Raw genomic sequence first — 26860 nt, forward strand, 5'->3', positions numbered from 1 at the left:
CTGTCATAGCTTCTCTGATCACACAGCGCACAATTTGAGGACTGAAGTGAGACAGCCAGCCAGTCAATCTACTCTGTCAGCATGTGTTTTTTTTTTTTTGGTCTTTTTTATACAGCTCCAGATCAAAGTTCTCTGAGATAACGCAGCGTTCACTGTGTGTTTATGGCTCCTGAGAGACACCACTGCTGCTCTGCGCAGGGAATGGGTGCAGAGAAACAGAGTCTGGGCCTGCGAGACGACTCGACTTGAGAGCTTCACACGCTGTTTATTAGTCGTGTGGACATGAACAAACTGATCTGAGACGGACTCGACTCACAGTTGTTGTTTGGAGTAGCAGCAGAATGGCCGGAGACATGAACAAACTTTATTCAGTGCAGGCGATGACGCCAGAGAGCGAGACCAAAGTTAATGAGTCCTTCAAGTTTGTGTCGGAGGTGAAGAGGGATGTGTGGAGGGACGGCGGAGAGGAGCGATCGGAGCCCTCCTGTTGTCTCAGTGTCAGCAAGATCTCCTACACAGTCAGGTAAAAGCTGCAGAAACAGGACGACTGACTTTATACAGATAATATTTTATCTTATGCATTCAGGTTTGATTTAAATTATCTTTAATTTCATCTCATTTCTAATAAGAAGAATAAATTTAACTTGTAACACATGAGAACTTGCAGCTTTTTGTCTATGTAGTGTGAAATAAAACACACTAATAACTGTTGAACACATGTATTGTCAGATCAAATGATGTGTGTGTGTGTGTGTGTGTGTGTGTGTGTGTGTGTTCCAGTGAGCGTGTGGGTCCATGGTGGGACTTGCCCTCCTACAGGAAGCGATGGACTCGTCAGATCCTCAATGATGTCTCCTTCCATGTAGACAGTGGGGAGATCATGGGCATACTGGGCAACTCAGGTTCGCACTTAGCTCAGTCCAAAGACAAAGTGTTCAAACTAAACAAATAATTACATCAGGTTGAAGGTCTAATTAACTGATTAAGACTAGAGTGTGAGAATGGGGAAATGTCCTCCTGCAGCAAACAAAAATGTTCATATCCTGTCTTCTTTTTACTGTATGTACTTAAGTATCCGTGTGTGTGTGTGTGCGTGTGTTTTGCCTTGTAAAGGCTCAGGGAAGACCACACTCTTGGATGCTGTCTCAGGGAGGATTGGAAACTGCGGTACACTGTTGGGTGACATCTTCGTTAACGGCATGAAACTGAAGAGAGAAGAGTACCAGGACTGCTTCTCCTATGTGCTGCAGGTAACACACAGACACGTGCACAGTATAAACACACAATCAGTGTACTGTGATCTCAATACTTCAATATATCGTTCTAGATGTTTCAAACCAGGCCTTCAGCACTCTCAAACAAAAACGTACTAAATAATCTGAAAACAAAATATGATAAAATACTGTATTTTGCTGCAGCGTGTAACTGCTGACGTGCTTGGATTCAAGTCAGACTCGAGTATCAAATTTAATGACCTTAGACGCGACTTGACAAAATCAAAAAGACTTGCAACTTGACTTGGACTTTAACACCAATGACTCATGACTTCACTTGGACTTCTGACTTGAATATACTTGATAACTTCCTCCAAGCCAAAAGATTAAAAAGTATGTTGTTTAAAAACTGTGAGGAGTAAATCCATTTCCTGATTCAATTAATGTTAACGCTATTTATTCCCTAAAAGTCAACATTATTCCCAAATCCACTTAGTTTGAACCAATCCAACAGCGTCAAGTTGTCAAGTCAAGTTGCAGGAGAGAACCATGAAGAATCAACATTACGTTACTGAGCCCCAGCTGAAAAAAAGATATCAAGGATAATTTTGTTTGCATTCAAAAACTATGTAGAGGTCAACAAAAAATGAACTCATTCATGATTTTTGTAAGTTTAATATATTATTACTCTGTAGTTAAAATGGCATTGGGACTTGTTTAGGACTTGAAACTCAAACTTCAGGACTTGGGGCTTGAGTGCAAAGACTTAAGACTTGATACACATTTCACTTTGCCCTAGTTCTCATCACACACAGACATCAGGTTAACCTTTGCCCTACAGCGTCACATGTGAGTGTCTACATGCAGACAGATTTTATACATTTAAGTTGCCTGTGTTTCACCACCATAAATACAAAACCACAAACTGAATGAATGTACACCATTTTGCGAAAACTCCTGAAAAGGTTGCCCCGGCCTCTGGATGAAATTAACTCAAGGCCCTCACTGGCCTCCTCATACACTTAATCTCTCAATGAGAGGTGCTCAAGTGTATCCAAAGCCTGAATTAAAAACACTGGCTTAAGACTGGCCTTGCTTCCTTTCAAATCATCTCCCTCTTCTGGCTGATAGCAAAACCCCCCCGTCTGCTCTCTAAGCCTCGTCATTAACTTCCCCTGCTAAGCTGTAGATGAGGAGGTGATATGAGCTCCTGATATTAAAGTCATTCAGATGAGAGACTAAGGAGAAGTGGGATTGGGAGGCGCCACGTGTTAATTGAGGCAGGCAGCAGGTTCAAGCAATAAATGTGTGTATGTGTGTGTGTGCATATATCTTTCCAGCTGGCATATATGAACATACAAATATTCAGTATACTGTTGTATGTGTCCTGTATGGATGTGCAGCAAAGATACTGAAGATAAATACTCTGAAATCTACACGTTTGTGTTGCTAAGAGTGTACGACATGGATTTTACAGCAAATCATGGCAGTGACAAGTCTCAAGATACACTGTAGTTTGAATACAGACAAACACACAAGAGGTAAAAAGAGGTGATCGACGTATGTGCAGCAGTGTATTTTGCATTTACTCATCTCTCTTGTGTTTAAAACATGAGGAAGCGATGTTACATTTCCTCAGTATGTATGAAAGATCCATAAGAGCAAACATCTCTTACTTATTTCTTGCCATTTCTTTCCCCTCTTTTTTTCACTCTGTCTTTGTGTCTTTGTCTCCAGAGTGATAACTTGTTGAGTTATCTGACAGTGGAGGAGACTCTGACCTACACAGCTCAGCTGGCCCTGCGGAAACACTCGGCCGAAGCCATCAAGAAGAAGGTGACTTCTAAGAGTCTCTGCTGCTCTGTCCACTCTATCAGCTTTCTTTAACTTATACTTAGCACTTCTCCCGTCTAGAGAAAGTACAAAAAGCAGACAAATGGAGAACCAGAGGGGATGACTCATTCACACATGTAGGGATGCCCAACCTAAATTTAAAGGTTGATTACATATTTTTTCTCTTGCATGTAGTGCTATTCATCAGTCTAGATTGTTTTGGTGTGAGGTGCCGAGTGTTGGAGATGTCAGCCATAGAGATGTCTGCCTTCTCTTGATTATAATGGAACTAACACTCAGCTTGTGGTGCTCAGAGCGCCATAATAATACATCTGAAAAACTCAACAGCAATGTCTCTTTCCTGAATTCTTGACCTGGTAACTCAAGATAATCCACAGACCTTGTTGTGAGCAGTTTCATGTAGGAACTATTTTCTTTTTACCAAACTACACCCAGCAACCATATCACTACGTGAAGCGTGCATCTACTCATGGACGAGAGGTTTGTGCTTGTGACAGCACGACATGTAAACATTAATGACGTCCTCCTCAAATGAGTTGTAATGTTAGCTTGCTCAGTGGTGCTAGGTGGGCTAGTAGTAGATGCACGCTTCCTTCTGCGTGGTGATACGGTTGGTGCATGTAAAACGGTAGAAAGATAATAAGTGCACTAACTACAGTAGGCGACTGTCAACTGCCTTGTTAATAATAGTAGTAATTCTCTTGTCACCTGACCCTTGACCTCTGGCTCCTGTGCAGGTGTCTGCGGTGATGGCCGAGCTGAGTCTCAGTCACGTGGCCCACAGTGTTATCGGAGGCCGTGTGTTCCCGGGGATCTCTGGGGGCGAGAGGAGGAGGGTCTCCATTGCCAGCCAGCTGCTTCAGGACCCACGTGGGTACCCTCTGGGAAATATAAATCTTATCTGTATATCACAAACTTCCAAAGGGTGCTATTGCTGCAAATTTAAATCACGATGATGAGGTGAATCGAGGTAAAAGCCATTATCCCTTAAATTCGTAACGAAATGAGGAGATGCAGAGCAGATAAACTGAGGCATTAGAGGTGATTTCTTTTAAAGCTTTCAGGCACATGGGACGAGGATTATATAAAATGGGTTGTGACACAATATAAGAAAGATGTCCCTAATGTGTTGCACACTCTGTTAGGTAAGTTATTGCACGTAACACATGATATTTCATTCATACACTGTTGGAAGCAACTGGGACTGGAGGCAGGACTGCGCCATCCTGAGAACAGAAGAAAGTTCACCACAAGACCCATCTCTCCCCGAAGAGTTTTAGAAGTCCACGCTGAAAAACAAAGGGATCTAAGTAAGAGAGGAATAAGGAAAGGACAGAGAAAGGGACAGAGGGAGAGATGGAGAGGAGTAATGAAAGACTGGGTTATCACACCACGGAGGGAATGAGCAGAGACCCACCTCTGTGTGTGTGAGTGTGCCGGTGCTCATCCCAGGTGTGGTTTATCAGGTCTGCAGTCCTCCAGGGACGATGAAGGGTCTCAGTCCTCATTCAGGATTAGACTGCCCACGGACACACACACACGCACACACACAGTCACACACAGAGTAATGAGGAGTTCCCATTCGCTGCCTCTCCAATCAACCAGGAAATGAATTAATCTCACAATTAAAGCATCTGCTAATTCCACTCTGCTTTCATAATGCAAAGAGGCAATCTTTTAATTGTCCTAATTAGAGTAATTAACTAAAAAAAAAAAAAGAACTCACTTATCTTGACGAGTTAAGTTGGCCCCGCCGAGAGTCCTGCAGCAACAAAAAGTACATTTAAAAGTTTCCAACTTAAACGAAGAAAAAAGTTATTGTCCTGCCTTTCTCTTGTTCTCGAAGCTTCGATGATGCGACAAGACTGCCTGAGGGTGATGATGTCATTGGGATGATGTCATTGCAGGGGTGATCCTATTGGACGAGCCGACCACCGGGCTGGACAGCATGACCGCCAATCAGATTGTGGTGCTGCTGGCAGAGCTGGCCAGGAGGAACCGTATCGTCATAGTAACCATCCACCAACCACGCTCCGAGCTCTTCAGAGTGAGTATCTAGATAAACTGAAGAAAAGGAGACAGAGTGACTAACAGACTGAAACTTTGTTTAAAGGGCAGATTCACATTATTTCAAGTCTTATATGTACATAGAAACAGTTTTTTGGTTGCTTAATCGTTCCTTCTGTCCACACTGGCAACTTTCTGATGTGGTTTTAATGAAAGTGATGGAGGACCACAGCCGTCCTTTTGTTAGTCAAATCAAGACGTTATCTTCCAAAGTTAAAACCTGAGAGGTTTGTTACTTCCTCTCTTTGTTTCTACAGTTTCCATCTTGAGCTGTAGTGAAGCGTTAGAAACATTGTCCCACTCTGTGAGGCCTCATCATAACTTTATCTGAACTTAAGAAGTAGTTTTTACTCAGAAGAAAGGTTGTGGATTTTGACTTCCATCTCTTAAATCAGAATTATCATTCATTCATTTTCCGTAACCGCTTATCCTGTTCAGGGTCACAGGGGGGCTGGAGCCTATCCCAGCTGACAATGGGTGAGAGGCGGGGTACACATGTTCTCCCCATGTCAGTGTGGGTTTCCTCCAGGTGCTCCAGCTTCCTCCCACAGTCCAAAGACATGCAGGTTAACTGGTGACTCTAAATTGTCTGTAGGTGTGAATGTGAGTGTGAATGGTTGTCTGTCTCTATGTGTCAGTCCTGTGATAGTCTGGTGACCTGTCCAGGGTGTACCCTGCCTCTCACCCAGTGTCAGCTGGGATAGGCTCCAGCCCCCCTGTGACCCCTAACAGGATGAATGAATGAGCTAAGATAAAGCTCAATCACATTAAGAAAAATCTCTTCTCTGTAATTACGGACAGGAGAAACAATTACAGCGATCAAAAATTATTTCAGTGCACATGTGGGCATTCAAGTGTTGTTTGAGAATTAAAAATTGTCCCTTAAAGGTGCTGTATGTAAACCTGAAGAAAGAAAGTTGATCATTGAGTCTCATTCCCAGATCGTCAAACACCAACGCTTTGGGCTGGCAGTCGGACCTAAAAACTAAAAGCGTTAATATTTGACGACCTGGGAATGAGTCTCAACAATCAACTATGTTTCTCCAGAGTTTCATACAGCACCTTTAAACACACACCATTTTCAACCAAGACAGAATATCACGTGTCACCATTCGATCGGCTGGTGAATGAAACTATTTGTTGGTGTGTGTCCCTGTATGTGTGTGTGTGTGTGTCCCAGGTGTTCAGCAGGATAGCTATAATGAGTTGTGGAGAGCTGGTGTTCTGTGGGCAGCCAGAGGAGATGGTGGACTTCTTCAGCCAGTGTGGATATGAGTGTCCAGAGTACTGCAACCCCTTTGACATCTATGGTAACTTTACACTGTGATCCTGTACCATATATTTACATTATAGCCTCTTTAGAAACAGAGATAAATACAGCATACGTACGTCTTGAGGACATTTAATATCTAAAAGAATTAAAGTAAAATATATTCACCTTCCTGTGATGCCAAACAGTTGACTTCACCTCAGTGGACACACGCAACAGTCAGAGGGAGGCAGCCACCTTCAGTCGCATGCACGAGATCACTTCATCCTACCAGAGGTCTGCCATCTACCAGAGCATGCTGGGAAAAGTGGAGCAGAGCCTGCAGCGGGCAGACAAGCCAGCAATCCCCTTTAAGAGCAAAGAGTCGCCGAGTGGTGCCGCCAAACTGGAAGTTCTGCTCAGGTCAGCGCTGAGCGAGTTTTCGGCCATCTCCTGTCTGTAGACATTCTTGAACAGATTAATGCACATAATCATTTCTGTACTTTGTCACAGTCAAAAAGTTTTTCTTCTAGGTCTAACTGTACCCCTCTCTGTTTGATCATCCTCATAGCCATTTCCTGTTTCCTCCTGATATCTGATTGCCTTATCTTTAACTGGTTATTGTCAGCCCCTCTCATGTATGCCTTTGTGTGTGTTTTTGTGTGCAGGCGAACAGTAAGAAACCTGTCCAGAGACAGGATGGGTGTTCTGATGCGTCTGTCGCAGAACCTGATCTACGGTCTCTTTGTGGCCTTCTTCGTGATGCATTTAGACAACGACGTCAACAAGGGTGCTATACAGGACCGCATCGGCATCATCTATCAGAGCATTGGTGCTTCGCCCTACACCGGCATGCTGAACGCTGTAGCCCTCTGTGAGTTCCACCAACACCATACACCTGTACAAAGGAGTGGGAGATACGCTTAATTCCAGGTTTTTGATTTTTTACAATACTTTCTAATTAAAAATGACACATATATTGTTGTGCACTGCTAAATTTCAAGTAGCACTCATATACTGTATACACTCCCCTAAATAAAGAGGTATCAGACTTGAAAAAAGTGGAAACTGAAAGTGGGCAGAAACTGTTTCTCAAACAATAACCTAAAAAAAACAAGGTTGTTGTTTTTTACAGAGGGTTTGTTATTCAAAAACTAAACCTAAACATTATTATGAAGCAGCTCTGACTTAAAAATGACTAAAACTGTTATTCAGTTCTTGGCTCTCAGTTTTGCAGTTTAATAACATACTCGGATTTTAACTGGAACATCCAGGGCAAAAGACAAAACATAAATCAAGTTGTAACCATGTTTCACCATTACATAATGCGTGGGTGACATTTTATTCCATCTGTGTCTGATAACATCACCCAATAAATATCTACATGAGGTGGTTACAATGACTTCAGGGAAATTCTGAAGTGCGTGTGGTCTATCACCCGAATAAAAGTGATGTACTGTCTTTGTTGAACAGCATGTTTGAAGCGTCTTTATCTCGGCTGTGTAAGCTCGCTTATCTCCTGTTCAGTAGGTGAAAGGGGTCTGCTGTCTGCAGTATTTTTGTTCCCTTCAGCAGAAATGCGGAAAGTCTAGCTTGGATTTTTGCTCGGTGAAAGTGCCCGAAGAGACTTGATGTACTTTCAGCGTCTCTCGTAGGTCAGAGGGAAAGATTAAGATTTGTAAGTTAAATTAGAGTTATAGATTAAAGCTGCAGTTGGCTGTCATCACAAATGTGGCAACATCAAACAAAATCTATTAGAGTAGATTTCATTTCAGGAGTTTGTTTATTGTTTGTTTATTGTAGATCCCCATTAGTCACTGCCTCAGTAGTGACTATTCTTCCTGGGGTCAATTAAAAATTACAGTGCAATTAAAAATTCACAAGCAAAAACCTAATAAAAAACAAAACAAATTGAAGAACAATTGCATAAAGTTCACATATGTGTGACCTTTTGTTATTTGCTGTTAGAGATGCACAGTTCCTTCAGGGGAAGAATAACCTTTCCTCCACTTAGAGCTCAGTCAACCAGCTGCCCTCTCACCCACAGACCTACACTACCTATACTATCTATATTATCTGTCTCTATGCGTATTTGTTTCTCTTTTCTCTCCGTGTTGAACAAGTTCATGGTTAGTATTTATAGCAGCTGCTGTGACTCCAGGTAACCTCAAACACAGACAAACAAACAGGTATTAGGACCTGTGTGATGAATGATAAGAGTTTGGTGAACCTTGTTTCTGATCTGGCATTTTTGCAGCTAAGATACAGAATACAGAATTTCCTAGTTAAATAAAGGTTAAAGATGGTTTAATACATTTTAAAAATGTTTAGGCAATAGATATTAAGGCTTTAATAGCATCTACATTGGTGAATATTAAAGGAGGAGCAGACACTTTTTGTTTAATCATTATAAAAGAAATGTTGATTGCATAATGACACCATCTGTGTTTAGACTGGTTCTCCATATACCGGGTAAGATGTCCCAGTAAATGAAGGCTGGATTTACAGCACAGAAGTGGCAGAGAATAGCACTTTTATTTTCCCCAGTAGTCATCCCCAGTTTCCAAAGAGTATCAGCGTAACTTCTTTGTAGCTGCTCTCTCCAGCAGAGGAAAAGGCAGATGGTGGAAGAATCAAAAGCCCTGTTTCCACCAAACACTTTCAGTATGGTACCTTTGGAACCAACAGTAACCCTTCAGACATGGTACCCACTCATAAATGTGGGCGGGGTTGTTGTCACTCACTGCTCCGTCCAGCACTCACTGTTCCTCCTTTATCAGTCTGCACCTCGTTTATTGTCCACAGAACGAGGCTGCACGCCAACATTTTCAGAACAAAATAAAACAGGCTGCAGTGAGAGTCTCTCTCCATGGGGTATTTAAAAACAGCGGGTTTGTGCATTTAGTCCTTCTCAGGCAAGCTCAGGGGTTTAGTGTTGTCGGAGCCCACAGGAACAACGCTACGCTTTATTTTTTCTCACAGTGAGGACTGAGATACAGACAGTTCACATAACTCAGTCGAAATTGTTATATATTTTTAAACCCTTGAAGATCCACTCGTTACTAAAAGTGTGTGTCATATAAAAACTAAAGTGATGGTCAAAGTTGTCTAAAGTGATGGTCAAAGTTGTCACAGTGAAATTTAAGGTGTGCTGATGGATTCACGTCGTCAACTCGTGCATTGAGTAACATAAAAATGTTCCACCTTAAAAGTTGCCGGCAGTCGGCCCAGTGAATGAAGTTATTTTTTCTCAGACTCCAGCTGCTGTGAGAGGCAGCAAAACATCCTTTCATTTTATAGTTACAGTTTACTAATAAAACTCTCCACAGTATGAACAGTGGTTACATGAGCCTCAAAACCAGACACAACTCAGCCCTGAGCAGAGTGACCGTCCTCTACTGACCAATCAGACTGCAGTGTTCACAGCTCCACCTTTTAGTACCAGATCTGTGTGCTAGGTACCCCAACAGAGGGGGGACCAAACATGGGGACGGTACCGTACCAACTGTACTGTACCGTACTGCTTGATGGAAACAGGGCTGATGTAACTGTGGAAAACAAAATGCAGTGTGGCATATGTTTCCAGCGACTCCAACAACACCCCTTGGAAACCCACAAGGATAAAAGTTGTGTTTCCACTTTAAAAGATGATCCAGACAATCAGCAGGGAAGGATATTGGCTATACGGGGTGATTATCTCTTCACTGTCTTCCCTCACTTATCAGCTGAGTCTAAAATCTTAGCTTTAGGGCTCTGGCTGTCACAGATACTGAAGATAAGAGATGTGATAAAACACTGGGCTGAGCAGTGGCCACACTAGAGTTAACAGGTAATCAAAAGGACTCTATAAGCACCCAAACAGCCGGAGGGAGTGACCTTGACTATCACAGATAAAGACTGATAGGAGCGAGGTTACTGAGTTGTCTGGATAACTTTGCTGAATAAAACCAAGAACGTCTGCACATCTGGCTCATGGACTGATGGCACACAGCCAGATTTGAGTTTTACTCCACTAACATATCAAGGAAAAATCTGTAATCTGGCTTCTTGGAACAGGCTTTGGTCCAACGGTCTGCATGGGAGTGGTTTTAGTGATGGGACAGAGTAGCATGCATTATTCATTTCACAACGCATCTTTTGTCAAAATCAAGATTTAACAACATGATCGCTCCATCAAATTTTAGTGATTTGAAGTATAAAATACTAATCCTGAATGGGATGGTGAAAAAGTACTTTTCTCTGGTCTTTATAACCTGAATTTACTCTAATTACTTTAACAATCAAGCAAGTTTGCCAGTTTCTAGCATTTTTAAAGCTTGATGGGAAGCATTTCATTGCTCCGAATGTACATTGTACTTCCATGTGTGTGACTATAAACTACACTTGACCTTAAACTTGAACTCATCAGATTATCTACTCTCTCTGCTTCTCTCAACAGTCCCGGCGCTGCGAGCCATCAGCGATCAGGAGAGTCAGGATGGTCTGTACAGCAAATGGCAAATGTTCTTGGCCTACATCTTCCACATCCTGCCTTTCAGCATCCTGAGTGTTTTCATCTTCACCTCCTTCCTTTACTGGTGTGTAGGAAATATGTGTGTGTGTGTGTGTGTGCGCTACAGGGCATAATACAGTGTGTGTGTAGGATGCAAGCTGCACATTCACATTCAGCCTCTCTCAAAGATCTAATGGATCTCATGTTATGTATCTGCACCCTCAACTTAAACTCAACTTCTCTCAGCACGGACTCTTCTATGTTTCTGTCCCTGTTCCTCTCAGGACGGTGGGGATGCACCCTGACAGCCTGCGCTTCCTGTGTTATTCTGCTGTGGTCCTGGTGCCACATATTGTGGGTGAGCTGATAAGATTAAAGGGAAAAATATCACTTTTGGACAAGATCACTTACATGGACAAACTCCAATGCTCCTTTTTCTTCAAAGCGGAGGGTTTAAGGGACATGTTGGTCTTCTTATCTCCATGTTTCATATCGTCTAACCCTTAAAATGTCTGTCTTCATTATCAGTTAATAGACTTTAAATATTAAGTACTTAGGAAACATCAGTGTTGAGCCTACAAATGTGTTTAATCCTTTAATGTCATGTTTCCACTGTTTATGTCCTTTAGTTGTGAATATTAACATATGTTTTTTCCTCAGGTGAGTTGTTGACTGTGGTGTTATTAGGAGTCGTCCAGGACCCTAACATGGTCAACACAGGAGTGGCTCTGCTCAATATTGCAGGGATCTTGGTGGGATCTGGCTTCCTAAGGTGAGACACCAAATGTTTTTTAATCTTTTTTCTTTTTCTTTGATTATATCTTTTATTTTACTATTATCTTTATTATTATAATCATTATTAATAGTATTAATCATATTTTTCATCCCTCTTTTCATTGTTTTTTTTTTTTAATTTGTTTTCTTAATCTGTTTTATTTTGGGGGTTTTTGTCAAGCTTTTATTTTTAATATATTTTTTTAAATTTAATTATTATTTTTTATTATTATTAGCTTTAAAAAATTTACTGACATTTTTTCTTGTATCTAAAATCGACTGAATATATTTCTGCAATATAGTTTTTATTTCACCCTGTTTTACTGCTATTATGGTTTTTACTTATTGTCTCGCATGCATTGGTCTCAAATTATTAAATGTTTGTCTTCTTGCTGTTTGTCTACACTTGTACTGTCTTATTATCGACTTGTCAGTCATCTGTAAAGCGCTTTAATCTGCATTAACCTGTATGAAAGGTGCTGTACAAAATAAACTCAAACTTTAAGTCATGCCAAACACATTGTGTGATTTGTAGATGACGATATTAGACATATGCTATCAGTGACACACCTTCCTCTCCTCTTCCTCTCAACAGAAGCACCCAGCAGATGCCGGAGGTCTTCCAGTGGCTCAGCTACCTGACCTTCCAGAAGTACAGCTGCGAGCTGCTCATAGTCACCGAGTTCCACGGACTCAACTTCACATGCAGTGAGTTGTTTTTACCATGGGACCATCCTCTGTGTCGACCTTCCCTGAGAATGAAAGGGGCCAGACAATATTTATAGCTCTCAATCTTTATTTGTTCCTATTATGAGAAGCAAATTTAAAAAAAAATGTGTAAACAGTTTTTTATCAGTGTTTGATGTTGTAAAAGTTAAAGTACTTGGCCTTAGGGTTAGGTGAAGAGGACACTGGGAACCATATGTAATTGAATGAGTTCAGAGTTCAAGGACACCTGTTGGCAAACACACAAATTGCTAACTCTCTCTCTCTGGTGTGTTGTGTTGTTGCAGATAATCCCAAACCTTTACCAGGAGCCTGTATGGTCACTCAGGGCAACCAGGTCATTGATGAGGGCTATCCTGGCGCTCTGTCCCGATACACACTAGACTTTGTTCTCCTCTACTCCTTCCTCCCTGCTCTCCTGCTGCTGGGCATGATCAGCTTCAAGATCAGGGACAAGCTTGCGCGTCACTAAAACCACAGATGCACATTTGTGGGGAACTCTTCTGTGTAAACCGGGAGCTAAACTGAGTTTGGTTGTGAAGATCTAAAACAGATTTAGAGAACAATATGACATTAGTCTGGGAAGATGAGTCTTGTGGCTCCTGCTAACATGTTTGCACCCATTCCACCAACATTCAAGGAACATCTCTGTGTGAACACTTACCTTAAAGTTTCACAGAATTAAGTATTATATAGTTCAGAACAATGATTAAAGTACAAAGAGCTTTTGTTGCTGTAAGGTGTGCAGTACAGCAGGGTTCATCTGTGTCCACTGGGATGCAGCCACTGACCCGATATGACAGCTAAACACCTGAGTGGTCCTTCTACTAAAAGCATCGTAATTAAGCTGCTGCTTGATTAAACTCAAACAACGCCTGAGATGGACCGCACAGATCCTGCACAGTTTCAATATGCAGTTTCTGACTGGAACAAATATTTGCACTGATGACTAATTAATTATTTTTATATAAAAGTATATACAAAGTAGTAAATATAAACTACAGATTAAACTACAAGTCACCAGTTTGATTCAGAATTGAATGATGGACTGCTGTGTATCGAGTACCAGAACAATATCCACGTTTTAAGCACATGTATTACATTTTTGTTTAAATATTGTGATTGTAGTGTATCATTAATAGAAAGTGATGCTTATTGTAAAAATGTTTATTTTTAGAACACATTTTCATCATGAGTACACAAGTACTTTCATTATGAAAAGGAAATAAATAAAGTGTATATTGTATTTACATGAATATGTGGTGTATGTGTGTGTGTGACCATGAAGCTGATTGTCTCTCATGTGTCAAGCTCCAGTCCTTTCCATGACTTAGCTGCGTTCCTCTTATACTGCTCCAACTCCTGAAAACAGATGCAGACAGAAAGAGGGAAGAAGAAAAAAACACTTACTGTACAAAAATGTCAGGCAGTTGCACAGACACACACTATAAATACAAATGCCTGCACTCATGAATATATATGTATACCTGTGCCCTATATCTACATATAAATGTAGGTATAGGGCACAGATAGCATTGTGTTTATGACATGGAATACATTTAGATGAGCACTACAGGCTGTATCATGAGCCAGGCAGGATACCTGGGCTTTTTTTTCTGTTTCCTCCAATTGGTCTAGAATTGGAAAAGCAGATTTGCAGGCTGCTCCATGTGATGAAGAACTCAGATTTGACAGAAATGTTGACAACCTCTGTCAGATCTTGGCATTTTGCATTGAATGCAGTAATAATTTTTTAATTTCTTCGCTCTTCTAGGTTATTTTTTGATGTTACTTACTTGGTATAACATAGTTAGATAGGTACATTCCTGCTAATGATCATACCAGTGAGATAATGTGCTGATATAAACAGCAGTGTGCCAGCAAATGCAGAAAAGAAGAAGACAGTCCGCTACTAAATATAAATGTTAACAAGCAGGAATTAAATTTTGAAGGAAGGAACTGAATTCATCACATTTATGAGACCTCGAGGATACACACAGTGTGATTTCAATATTTTCGGTGATCCAGGTAGACAGAAGAGTCTTTGGGGATTCTCGAAATGCCTTATAAAACTGCAGCACTTGCTGTTAAAGGTCCTTATGGTTTTCTACAAAACAGTGGGAATTTATCTTTGAGAAAACAGATGTTTCGCTCTGTGACACAAATAACACATACAGAAGGAGTTATGAGGTGAGTGTCCTGAAATGCAAATTGGCCTTCAAAAAAAAATAAGATAAGATAAAGATAAGATAAACTTTATTAATCCCACACTTGGGAAATTCACATGTCACGGCAGCTCAAAGCACAGACAGAAAATGGAGCGTGACAACTTGGATAAAAAACAAAAAACAAAAAAAACATATGTAAAGATTAAAAAATAGAAAATATGTAGATACAGTATATGTATATATGAATATATGTACATATCTTTCTGGGATAAAAATAGATAAAAAATGTATATAAAAAAGCAAGGCACTAAAGAAACTGTACACACAACAAGACTATTTACAATATATACACAATATATTTGTACATGTCGAATATGTGGAAAAAACCTTCCCTGTATACAAGTACTCTGTTGGAATAAACCTTTACCCTATCGCTCTTATTGGTTACCCACACTAATTACATTATGTGCCGTCCAATGTCAGAGCAAAATGACTGGCATCAGGTGAGTTAATCAGCGATAACAGCGCTGTGACTTCGACAGGTTACTGCAGTTCAAGTGCCACAGTGGCACCTGTCTACTGATCTCTGAGGTTATAACAGCAGGATATATAACAGCCTGTTAATGAGACAGTGACAGAGACACTGCTACATACAGGTTACTACAGGACACAAGGGTACTCTGGAGCATTAGCCTTGTTTGAGACAGGCATGGAGCAGAGTGCATGGGACAGTCTTCAATCGATCTGATGAAGTGTGAATTCTTCTTCTTTAATTCTCGTATTTAATTTAGCTTAGCTTGGGTAGTGGAAAGGCAACAACTGATTCTGTGTCTCTATTACATATTTTACATATAAAATAAAATGTTATAAATAACCATTATTAAAATGCTGATCAAAATGTCACCGTCTGCGCTCTTATTAAATATAACCTTTTAATCAACTAAAATGTAACGCTGCATCGTCGATACTACTCTTCTTCATTACCCTTAATGTTTTTTAAAATCTGTTATCTTCCTCATTAGTTGTTCCTCATCACCAGGAGGTCAAATGTCAGGGTCACAAAGCACAGATAAGTGAATATCCGAAGAACATTGATTGATTATCATACTGTCATCAGATGAGTCACGGCACTGATTACAGTAGGACAAAGATAGACGTGCTTTGCCACAGTATTCACAACTGTACAGCTGTAAAGTAATATAAAGCAAGCGTGTGTTTGTTTAAGATGTGTTACCTGATCTTTCTGTGCTCTCATGGCATCAATCTGAGGCTCACTGTACTGTGGGTCCTTGGCTGGATCCTTTAGTTCCCTCTGCTCACTGGTATTCTACAAAGACAAAGACAGTTAAATGGACAAAAATGCATTACACATGGACAGTTTACAGAGGTCATGCATCATGTAAACATACATATTCATAAGAAGGAATGCTGTGAATACAAGCATGTTAATATCAGAGGCTAAATCAGCTGCACTTTAAGATACAGATAAAGACAAAAGTGCCATCGCTGACTGAACTACCTCTTGAGGGAAGACACGCTCGTAGACCTTCTTCCAGAGGTCCTTTGGGTTCTTGGCATGCAGAGATGTAATGTCTACATCAGTAGAAGGAGGGGAACCTAAAGTAATACATACATTATTTTCAACACAATATCACACAATCCTGTGCACTTCATCAAATGTCAAGGCAGAAGATGGCTCGTTTAATACCATTTACATGCATTACTGCTTTTGGCCACTGAGCGGCGTTGTGCTCACCTATTTGACTGAAGGAGTCAGAGCCTGCGGGAATGATGAGAGGCTTGGTGGAGTCAGAGGACACAGTTTTCCTGATGTTATTAAAACAGAAGACAAAATAAGACTAAAACAAATCAATAAATCAATAGTACAGTGACATATACAATAATTTATTTTTGTTTGAAATACATTTACTCCTCATCTCTACAGTATATAATCAATTTTGAGTTGTGTCTTAAAAAGCTTTTGTAAAGAGAGAACATATCATGGGCCCAAAATGTTTGAGACAATGTGCTGTATATTATTCAATATCTTATAGTCCTGGTAAAGTATAAATGGGAAATTCAACTGAGAAAACTACAAAGTATTAGTGATAACATAAAGTAATTGTGTTTTCAATAAATAAAAATGGCTGTCCTTGTCCAGTACAAGATGGTGTGCAGTTCTGTGTGTTAACCTCCTCACCCTCTGTCCAGACCGAAAGCCAGGTGGGAGAAGAAGCTCTTGGTTTTTGACATCAAGCTCTCTGACTTGATGCTCGTGAACTGATGGAAAGATTAGAAACAGGAACAGAGAGAAAAATGGAATAAGTGGAACAGCAACAGTAAATAAAATGGAGGGATTCAACAATAAGAAAGCAAAAGGTGCAAATTGCTGTATGTTTAAATCAAAAGTTAAATGCTATATACTGTATAGTGAAGGCACACTTACAATAAGGGAGGCTGCGAAGTAGTGGGCAACAAAGCGCAGTGTTTTACTGACCACTTTCCTTTTGTCAGAGTCAAATTCCTGCAACAAAGACCGAAGAAAACTCTTGGTTACACCAATGTAACTGTGACTGCGACACAGCAAACCTTTTAACAACCTCTCTGCCTAAAAGACTTTTATGTCACACAAATAACAAGCATTTGAAATGTCAAAGAACGCACAGTATGTCATTTAGTTGCCATGAGACCAAAGTAAAGGTTGAAGCGTGTGTTTTACCTGAAAGACGTCATACTTGCTGCCGATGATGAGCAAAGGAACAGGAAAGGGACTGATCAGCTCTCTGTCCTGTTGGCAGAGTCACAGTTAACTCAGGATACATGTCATCTAATATCTTTGTTCTGCTCTGGACAAAAAAATTCATCACCTTTCATCTATAAAAAAGCCTTTCACATGTCTTTTTGACTTTGTCCACACTGTGAGGTGAGATTTGTTGACTTATTCATACCTCAGGTAGTTCATGCATTTCAAAAATGGTGCTATATGTTACCCTGGACTGAAGAAAATATTATGCTGACATAATGGCGAGTGTAATGAGCTGAGGTCTTACAGGATAGTCCTTGGGTAAAACGCGTGCTGCTGAGTGGACTGGTGTCTGGTGTTTGGCTCCAGGTTTGGCCTTCTGTGCTTGTTGTGCCTGGGAAGAGACTTTCTCCAGCTGAGCTTGTGCCGCCTGCAGCAGCTTCTCCATGGTGCCCCACAGGGCGTTGGGTTTAGACAGGTCCAGAACGAGGATGACGGAGAGAGACCTGGAGAGAAGACATGAAGGACCATGTGCTCTTGCAGGATATGTAACAGAAGGTGTCGGTGAAGGTGAAAACATCCTTTACTGGCATGACGCTGATGTGCAAACCATATAATATTCACATTCAGAACATGTCAAACACTGCTCCTTGCTTCAAGACAGTCAACTTCCAAAGAGACAAGAGTGACCTGTGTGTGTAAGTGACCTACCTAATGCTGACAGGAGTGATGGGGATCTGGACCAAGTCTGACAGTGAGGTCCCTCCTCCCAGCTCCCACAGGTGGGCTATGTCTTTGGGCTGAAAGAGGACACACATTCTACATTTCAGCAGCAGCATTCTGCAACGTATTTACTGGAGTAACAGAAAATCCACGGGCTTTCACAGTGAGCCTGGTGCATTGTGCACCTTGTACGGGAAGTTGTGGTGAGTGAATTCAGTCTTTTGTAGCTCTTTGCAAATGTTAACTTTTCACATAGCTCCTCCTTATCAATCTAAATAAAAAATACATGGTTTGACAAAGATCACAGCATATAGGGCTCATCATCAGTTTGTCTTTATCCCATTTTTCCAAAGTATCCAACACAAACAGGGTGTCCTTACTGTGTTATGTCCTCGAGCCCGTCTGCCAAAAGTGTACTCCAGTGCCAAGGTTGGCTTGGATGGCTCGTCCCTGATGGATCAAAAAACAGTGTTAGGATCATCCTTTGCAACTGGAAAAGTCAAGTTAGACCTGAATACAGAGAGTGGGTTAAGTTAATAACAGAGAATGCATCATTTGAGTTAATGATGCCAATCTGCATAACAATCTGTTTGTCTGGAATCAGTTTTTGTCTTTTATAAAAGGACTAAACACGTCATAGGAGACAGACGCTGTGCTGAAATGAACTATAACTGTAAGATACAGATGGAGGGAGTTGGCTTTTGTTTCTGTTGCTTTAACTGCGTCATAGTGATCTTTTTGTTTGCTTGTCTCCAGGCTTCATGTGTAGAATAACTGGCTCCTGGTGCATCCAGCCTAATCTTGCTGTGTTTTTTATCAGATGGAGTTTGCTCAGGTGTCAATTTGTGACATGTCATCACCTGTGAGATGCAGCTGCAAGCTTTGAGAGCTATTAAGTGGACTTTAGATTATAAATTACACATCTGTTCCTAACGGCTGAGGATGAACACCCATGCTCAAAGCAATATTTTGGCGTATTATATTGTGTTTTAGGTGACCTGCCTCTTCATCATTAATCTGCATACAGATCTGCTTTATCAATGAGTCTAGGTTTGATCATTTTAAGGTGAGAGTTGATTACCTAGACCCCGCACAGACTCACCTGTCGAGGCATCTGAGAAGAATGGACGTTTTACCCTGAAAAAAAGCAAAGGTGAGCTACGACTTTATGTAGCAATTGTGCTAGCTAATATCAAGACAAGAGCACTGGAAATCAAAACATGTAGCTGTAGTGAGGTCTGACACGACGGTAAACACACCCCAGCCTTGCTGCCCATCAGAAACACGGTCCTCTCGCTGACCGTCTCTCCTCCGTCCTCCTCCCCACCGTCAGTCTCCCGACTGTGCACCTCCGCCGCAGCCTGCTCCCATAGCGTGTCGGAGCTAACAAACACAAGACAAAAGCGACATTTTGTTCTTGAAAGACGTGCCGCCATTTCTTAAAAACGTTACAAAAATATTATAATCTGTTCTCACCTTATTTTGGGCATCAAATTTGAAGTTTGACAAAGTTTGACAGCTTGAGAAGCTAGCTAGCTAAACGGCTACAAGCGAAGGCAACCGTCTTTAGCGTTGCCAGAGCAACGGCGCATTTAGATGACGTAGGAAGTTGTGCTCTTGATAGGCATTGTGGGAAATATAGTGCCTTCATTGAGACAGTCAAGCTGAAAACTGCCTACATCAGAACAGATTAAGACTTTTAAGGATCTAGTTAAAGAACTTAGACTATTATAGTTCACTTTTATAAACATAATTTATAATGTTTAATGTTTTATCTCTTTTGTAAAGACTAAAGACTACAATATATGTCCATGTACAGAATTCTGGGGACACAAAACACATTTAAAAATGTTAAATCTCAGCAGTTTTTAGCCTTTTCATGGGTCCCATGAAAAGAAAAAATGCTATGTGATTACTTTCTATCCTTTGGTTTGTTCCACTATCTGTTGTACGCCAAACATGTCTTAAAATAAGACAAAATCTCACCCTTCTTCTTTGTCACAACTCCATGGCTGACACATTTAAGGTGCAGAAACTCCTGCAACATTTTCAGTGTTTAGAACAACTTTATTGCATGACCAAAGAATTTCAGCTTGTAGCCTTTGATGAAAATATTTTGGTCCTGCAATGAAGTTGTTCTAAAAACTACAAGTGTTCCTAGAGTTTCTATATCTTTGATTTTTCTATCTTCTCCATGTGCCTTGGAAGTAGGCGATAAGTTCACTTCTATAATATTTGCTGATACATTTCACATAGAGGCAAATACAAAGAAATCAATCCAATATAATGTTCTCATTGATTCTACGAAACACTGACAGCTATTGCAGTCATGCATTTTCTGGGGAGTTGTGGTCATGTTAGATCCATCCATCATTTTTACTGGTTTGACCAATAAATTAAAACCAAAACAGTGTGAGAATATTCCCCTTTAATCAAAGCACATTTAAACATTTTCAGCAGCAGCAAAGTAACATTCACCCCTAGTTCAGCTGAATCATAAGCTACTGACAACTAGGCAGAAGACCCCCAAATTAAATGAAAACACATTTATATTACATTTGTCAAAATACTGTACATGAAATGACGGTTCCAGTTTACAGCAGAGATCTTCAGTGAATCAAACAAAGGCGTTTCTCCATGCAGCAATGATCTTTAAAATGTTCTCAGTTCCAGAGATCTTGAACAACCTCAAATGTTGTTTTGGGTTAAATTCTTTAAAATGCAGATGGATGGTACCGGATGATCGCGAGTCTCTTTTTTTTTGATGAAAAACATCCATCCATCATGACTTCTTCCTGGGCTGGTCACAATAGGGCACATTTTCTAGCATATGGCTCTCTCTGGGTCGAAGCACTGAGAAGCAGAGACAGAGATAAATGTAATCAGTGCATATTATTTGGAAATTACTTTCAAACATGGGAGCATTTTTTAAGAACAAGACAGGAGGAGAGGAACATAACATACAGAGTTTCTTATCTCCAACGTGTTCCATTTGTAGCACAGACTCTCGGAGAACAATTTCCACATCTGAGCCCATTTTGATCATCTGTGAAAGCAGAAGGGGAATGAGCATTAATGGATTACTGTATGAGACAATTGGCAACCGGGCACAAACAATCAAAAGTCCTTCTCTAAGTATATTGCAGCACCCCCTTTGTTTAGCATCCCTTGCAGGTTAAATATAGATCTTAAGTGCTGCTGTGCTTGAAAACTGCAGCTAAACTTCAGAATACGATGACGCTGGAGTTGCTTTTTAAGTCCTAGCTGAATTATTTAGGACAATTTTAATGAAATAAATATTGGATTGAACTTTGTATCTGCAGATATTCAATATAAAAAGGCCTTGGATCAGGATTTGGAGCAGAATGTTATTGGTCTCTCTGGTATGGGAGCCTCTTTACCCCTTAGGCCTCTGGATCTGTGCATGGGAGATCTATTTTGTAACCAATCCATAACTCCAGCGCAAAAATGACTGCATACAGTTGCATATTCACACACTTATTTAAATGCACAACAGATAAGGAACAGCCAAATGAAAAACACACACACACACACACACACACATATATATATATATATATATACACATGAACAAACCATGTCACAGTGTGTTGCAGGTTCACTCTACCTTGTTAATGTTTTCTTCTGATGTTTCATTTTTGTTTTTCCGGAACTCCTCATTGATCTTTAATCTTGCAGCTTTGTAGAAATAAAAGCAGTTATGCATTTGATACTGCAGAGCATACATTAAGTTATCTACTGTTTGGTATCCACTCACCAGCCACTTTATTAGGTACACCTGTTCAACTGCTTGTTAACGCAAATAGCTAATCAGCCTGTCATGTGGCAGCAACTCAATGCATGTAGGCATGTAGACATGGTGAAGACGACCTGCTGAAGTTCAAACCGAGCATCAGAATGGGAAAGAAAGGTGATTTAAGTGACTTTGAACGTGGCATGGTTGTTTTTTTCAGAAAGTTTCACACACTATAACACCCATCTCTAGAGTTTACAGAGGATGGTCCAAACAAGAGAGCATATCTGCAGCCACGTGATACTATCATGTCAATATGGACCAAAATCTCTGAGGAATGTTTCCAGCACCTTGTTGAATCTATGACACCAAGAATTAAGGCAGCTCTGAAGGCAAAACGGGTCCAACCTGGTATTAGCAAGGTGTACCTAATAATGTGGCTGGTGTGTATAATATAGAGCCACAGATGTTTTACATAACTCACCTGTCAGTGCTCTGTCATCATCTTTGAATACAGCCATCCGTGTTCTGTGCAGCGCTTTAAACGTGCTCAGGACCTGCATGTACACAGACATTCATCTTTTAGCAACATCAGGACCTTAACAGTTGTTACTTGATCTGAAACAGCTGTGGATACTAACAAAATACAGCTGTTTAGCGATCTACCTCCTAAAACAAGCAAATGTGTGTTTTTAAGATTACACCAGCCAAAGAAACAAAAAGGAAACGTGATTGTTTTTACGTTATTTTTCATAAAACATAATCATATCCCCTCCTCACCTTCAAACGAGTCCCCATCTTGGCTTCTTTTGCTCACTTCCGGTTTGGGGAAGTACCACAGACCAATCAGTGCCGACTTTACGATGACGCGTTTTTGTAGCCAATAAGCGCTCGCTGTGGTTTGACAGAGCCAAAAGCGGCGCAGACAGGCTGCTCATCTGCGCCAACATGGCTGATGAAACAGCGAAAGCGCAGGCTGCCAAGCCGGGAGGAGACACAATATTTGGAAAAATTGTTCGTAAAGAGATTCCTGCCAATTTCCTCTATGAAGACGATCAGGTAAACATTAAATACCTTCACTTATTAACACCGTTTTGATGCAGAAAATCACGGTGGTGACGTTTAGCTAACGTTAGCTCCGTGCTAGCTCTGCAGAAACTGCTACTGCACTGTGCTTATGTGAATATTTAGACTTTTGCTTTTGCTTTTGAACTTTTGCATATTCACTGGTCATAGTGTGCATACTCCTGCACACAGCTCTTCCATTTTTAATGCAGATACATAATACAGATTTTTCATATTTTTATGATACATTTTTCCATTCTATATTCATCCTTCCTGGCTTGAGTTTTATGCTCTCTTGCACCAAATTACTGAAGCAAATTCCTTACATGTCAAAACTTGGCAGTGAACCTGATCACGATTAAAGCAGTAAAAAGATCTGACAGGCTCAGTTTAGTTTTTGTTCTGCATGTTGTAAATCATTGCTCATGTTACAGTTGCTGCCACTGGGCATGTGCACACAACTGGCTTTCCACCAAGGTATGATGGCAAAGTCCACTTGTCTGGCTGCTCCTCCAGCAGACTGCAGACACCCGTATGTTTCTGTTGCAGTGATTTGGATAAAAAAAAATCAGCATCTGTCGATTATTATCACAAATAAAACCCTCAAAATGTGACGCTGCCCGTGTTAAAGCCAGACAGAAGGTAACACCTATGATTCCCATCAGAATACACCAGACCTGTCAAACAGGCTTCACTGCTTTGTCTGGTCTGTATGCACCGCGATTAAAACAATTAATAGGCAGTTGGTATAGTTTTACCTCTGTGTTTATTCTTGGCTCACTCTTCCCTGACAGGCTCTCTACATTTTTGAACTACTCAACACTTCACATATAATAAGCCAAGACTGAGTCCCTGATTTTTAAAATGAGGCATCTTTGAGACCTCAAATGCAACATACAATAAAGATACCAAAGTACAGTAAATCTGCATGATGTCAGTCATGGACAGTAGCACATTTTAAAATAGCCGTATCTAGGCAGATATGTGATTACCAGGAATTCATGAGGTCATTTCAGCTGGAATAATTTTTCATTTCTTTGCAACACTGCCATGTCTCTTGCACACTACAGTGAGGTTTACCCATCATGCTATAACATTCATGCTGCAGAGTGTTTCCATGTATGTATTCGGGCTGCACACTTAATCATAAATGTTACCAAAATCACAATATCCAAAATGCAGGAGCTCAAGATGAACTGTGTCACAACATACCCTTGTAAATGAGGCACTGTGGTGCTACAGAGAGGCCTCGGACTACAAATCATATTTCAGACCAAAGGGAACACACTTGTTTGGAACAGACCCCAGCAAACAATCATAAAGCTAAAATTACCACTCCCACAAAAATGGTGACTCATTCCCCAATCGCAATATCTGTCAAAGTAATTGCCATATGATTTATTTTTATTTTTTATTGTGCAGCCCTAATGTGTTTAGTAAATGAGGTGGATAACATGTCAGAAACATCTTTGCTAAAGTGGATTAAAATAAAGTAGAAGTCACGAAACAAATTGGTGTAGCATTTATTGCAATATATCATATAGATGATTCTAATTTTCTGGTTACTTGGTGTGAAGTTTACACCTTATTTTACGTGATTTCTTTAAATAACCCATGTGATGCGAGAAGCAGCTGACACCCATTCAACACCATTTGGACACCCCTGATGAAACAAACGCCTCAGATGTCTGCACAGGTTAAATTCTCCGCCTTAATTTGCTCTGCTGTGTTTCAGTGTGTGGCCTTCCCTGATGTTGCTCCTCAAGCTCCCACTCACATCCTTGTCGTCCCAAAAAAGCCAATTGTTCAGCTGTCACAAGCGGAGGACGATGATGCTGCAGTAAGTATGACTGTGTGATATACCTTTACCGTAACATGACTGTCAGCGACCACTAGATGGAGCCCTTTACACAACTCAATGCTCATCTGGACAGTCACTGCTCATGCTTAAACTAACATGTACGTATTATCTTTCTCTCTGTCTCGTAGTTGTTGGGCCACATGATGATAGTTGCAAGGAAGTGTGCTAAAGATGCGGGCCTGACCAAAGGCTACAGGATTGTCATCAATGATGGGCCAGACGGAGGCCAGTCGGTCTATCACATCCACCTCCACGTCCTGGGTGGACGTATGATGAAATGGCCCCCTGGCTAACTCCCATCACCCGACACAGACCACCCTGCCATCAGTGTTCACATGTGTTCTCTTGTAACCACTACTGTAGTCATGTGAATTAAGAGTCAAACAAAACCTGGGAATTCATCAATGATAATAAAACACATTTCACAACATCAGAGAGAGTCTTGTTTGTCTTTATCTAAAATCTCAGTGCTCTTTGCAAGCATGTAAGCTAAAGACAGAGGTGGAGGAGGAGTCTGATCACTGCAGTTGATGATGGGAATCACAGGTCTGTGTACAGCATGTTCTCCGCAGTCAGAGACAGTATTGCACTATATAGTTTTCCATTAGCGAGACACACTCTGTCATCCATTACCATGTGCTTGCCAAGGTGTCACATCCTTTATACTAAGCACAGCAATTCGCTGATGCTGCAGTTTGAATATGCTCACTGGTACTTACATCATTAAAAATGTAATACCACATTAATAGTCTGTGTGCACAGTCTATGGTTGGCAAAAGACTCAAACACTTAATCATGCTAATATTTAACAGAGTCCAGGCATCACAGAGGAGTAGTGGAGTCATTTGCATTTTCAGTTGGGATGTGATAAATGGTGCAGACAGTGGAGAGCTCTGCTTTAATTCAGGAAGCATTATGGAGATTAAATCTGAATTAACCCTTTGCCTTTTCTTTGATTTAAAATGTCCCTGCAGAGAGGTGTTAAGCAATCCAGTTTTGGACTACAGTAAATAAATGAAGGTTTTATTGTCTGCCAGTGGTGGTCACATTGGCTGCCTGTGCATTAGGCGTGTAGAAACATATTGATACACTTGAGTAGTGCGATATTATGTTCTGTGAAGCTGTATTGATTCTCAGAAACTATTGATTTTTAATTGTTTAAATGCAGCGATTCATGGCAATGGTTCAATTTGTGTTGTGTTCAAACACCCGACTGCTGGATGGCAGTGTTGTGAGCTGTCTTCAGCCATTTGACTCTTCCACTCCAACTTAACATGTTGCAAGCGTCTTACGGGGATTCTGATAATTACAAATGTAGATCCCACCGTTCTGACTGCATAAAAGAGTCAAACATTTTTTTTACACAGGGTTTTTATCCTTAAAACTAAAGGCCATTTCCATGTCTCTGTTTGTCATGAAGCAGGTAAAGGTGCTATACACACCGATTCGCCATAACATTAAAACCACTGGCGGGTGAGGTGATTAACATCGATTATATTGTTACAACGCAATGCTCTGCTCCTGCCATCCAGGAGTGTTATTGCCATGAGAGAGGGGATTTGGTCCGCAACTGTGTTTGGGTGAGTGAGGTGCTTCAAGTAGCATCCACATGAATGCCAGAACCAAAGATTTCCCAGTAGAACATTGCATTGTAACGAGATGGTCAGTATTATTCCCTACATCTGTCAGTGGTTTTAATGCTCAATCCACAGAAAAATACACAGTCTGTCTTTAGAAATGTTGCCTTTGAATGAGCTGTCAGGACTTCTGTGACGTTGTGATGTCACACCCTGACTATATGAAGGTGGAAACTGATGCCACAGTGCTGTTTCAGTCATTCCCCTGGCTGCAATAGTGGTGCAGAGACTCAGTCGCAGCAGACTGGGCTTAAAGAGACAGGCGCTAAAATGGGGCGTTACAGCCTGAGAGTGAATACGGATATACTCATTTAGACTGTATGAGAATAATAATGTTTTTTTGGACATGAAAGCACATAAACATGTTCTAGTAGAAACTCCAAATACAAGTATGAACCTGAACATTAGCGTAATATGAGACCTTTAAAAAATTGTGTTGGTTGTGGTCACCTAAAATTAACCTCACCTGTGTATATTGTTTGTGACATTGCCAGAAAACACGCTGAAGAGGGGCGTCTTGTCCTGATCTTCAC

General features: G+C 40.7%; 4 protein-coding genes and 1 long non-coding RNA gene across 6 annotated transcripts; 2 read left to right on the forward strand and 3 right to left on the reverse strand.

Moving 5' to 3' along the window:
* Window positions 1–341: 341 nt before the first annotated feature.
* abcg5 (ATP-binding cassette, sub-family G (WHITE), member 5) lies at window positions 342–13626 on the forward strand. The gene is made up of 14 exons (XM_050071240.1): window positions 342–523; window positions 781–902; window positions 1114–1250; window positions 2952–3050; window positions 3806–3938; window positions 4976–5115; window positions 6316–6445; window positions 6594–6807; window positions 7053–7258; window positions 10823–10961; window positions 11161–11234; window positions 11537–11648; window positions 12246–12358; window positions 12664–13626. The coding sequence occupies exons 1-14, from the start codon at window positions 342–344 to the stop codon at window positions 12846–12848; spliced, it is 1986 nt and encodes a 661-aa protein (XP_049927197.1). The 3' UTR covers window positions 12849–13626.
* On the reverse strand, window positions 3815–4967 carry LOC126406763 (uncharacterized). Of its 2 annotated transcripts, XR_007571739.1 has the most exons (4): window positions 4795–4967; window positions 4486–4587; window positions 4253–4357; window positions 3815–3949 (listed from the first exon to the last, which is right to left on the reverse strand). It is a non-coding gene; the product is annotated as an uncharacterized LOC126406763 (long non-coding RNA). The 2 variants fall into 2 exon arrangements; XR_007571738.1 differs by having other exon boundaries at window positions 4486–4967.
* Window positions 13603–19602, reverse strand: dync2li1 (dynein, cytoplasmic 2, light intermediate chain 1). Its single transcript, XM_050071241.1, has 13 exons — window positions 19487–19602; window positions 19270–19393; window positions 19113–19147; window positions 18391–18460; window positions 17999–18087; window positions 17595–17793; window positions 17264–17332; window positions 16991–17068; window positions 16745–16824; window positions 16301–16371; window positions 16064–16161; window positions 15779–15871; window positions 13603–13738 (listed from the first exon to the last, which is right to left on the reverse strand). The coding sequence occupies exons 1-13, from the start codon at window positions 19498–19500 to the stop codon at window positions 13676–13678; spliced, it is 1083 nt and encodes a 360-aa protein (XP_049927198.1). The 5' UTR covers window positions 19501–19602; the 3' UTR covers window positions 13603–13675.
* Window positions 19603–20418: 816 nt separating this feature from the next.
* On the reverse strand, window positions 20419–22603 carry lyrm7 (LYR motif containing 7). Its single transcript, XM_050071243.1, has 5 exons — window positions 22545–22603; window positions 22249–22321; window positions 21639–21709; window positions 20975–21056; window positions 20419–20863 (listed from the first exon to the last, which is right to left on the reverse strand). The coding sequence occupies exons 1-5, from the start codon at window positions 22560–22562 to the stop codon at window positions 20793–20795; spliced, it is 315 nt and encodes a 104-aa protein (XP_049927200.1). The 5' UTR covers window positions 22563–22603; the 3' UTR covers window positions 20419–20792.
* Window positions 22604–22663: 60 nt separating this feature from the next.
* hint1 (histidine triad nucleotide binding protein 1) lies at window positions 22664–25123 on the forward strand. Its single transcript, XM_050071178.1, has 3 exons — window positions 22664–22823; window positions 24565–24669; window positions 24819–25123. The coding sequence occupies exons 1-3, from the start codon at window positions 22713–22715 to the stop codon at window positions 24981–24983; spliced, it is 381 nt and encodes a 126-aa protein (XP_049927135.1). The 5' UTR covers window positions 22664–22712; the 3' UTR covers window positions 24984–25123.
* The last annotated feature ends 1737 nt before the right edge of the window (window positions 25124–26860 follow it).

This window comes from Epinephelus moara, chromosome 19, assembly GCF_006386435.1.
Source record: "Epinephelus moara isolate mb chromosome 19, YSFRI_EMoa_1.0, whole genome shotgun sequence".
In the NCBI taxonomy this organism is placed as follows: domain Eukaryota; kingdom Metazoa; phylum Chordata; class Actinopteri; order Perciformes; family Serranidae; genus Epinephelus; species Epinephelus moara.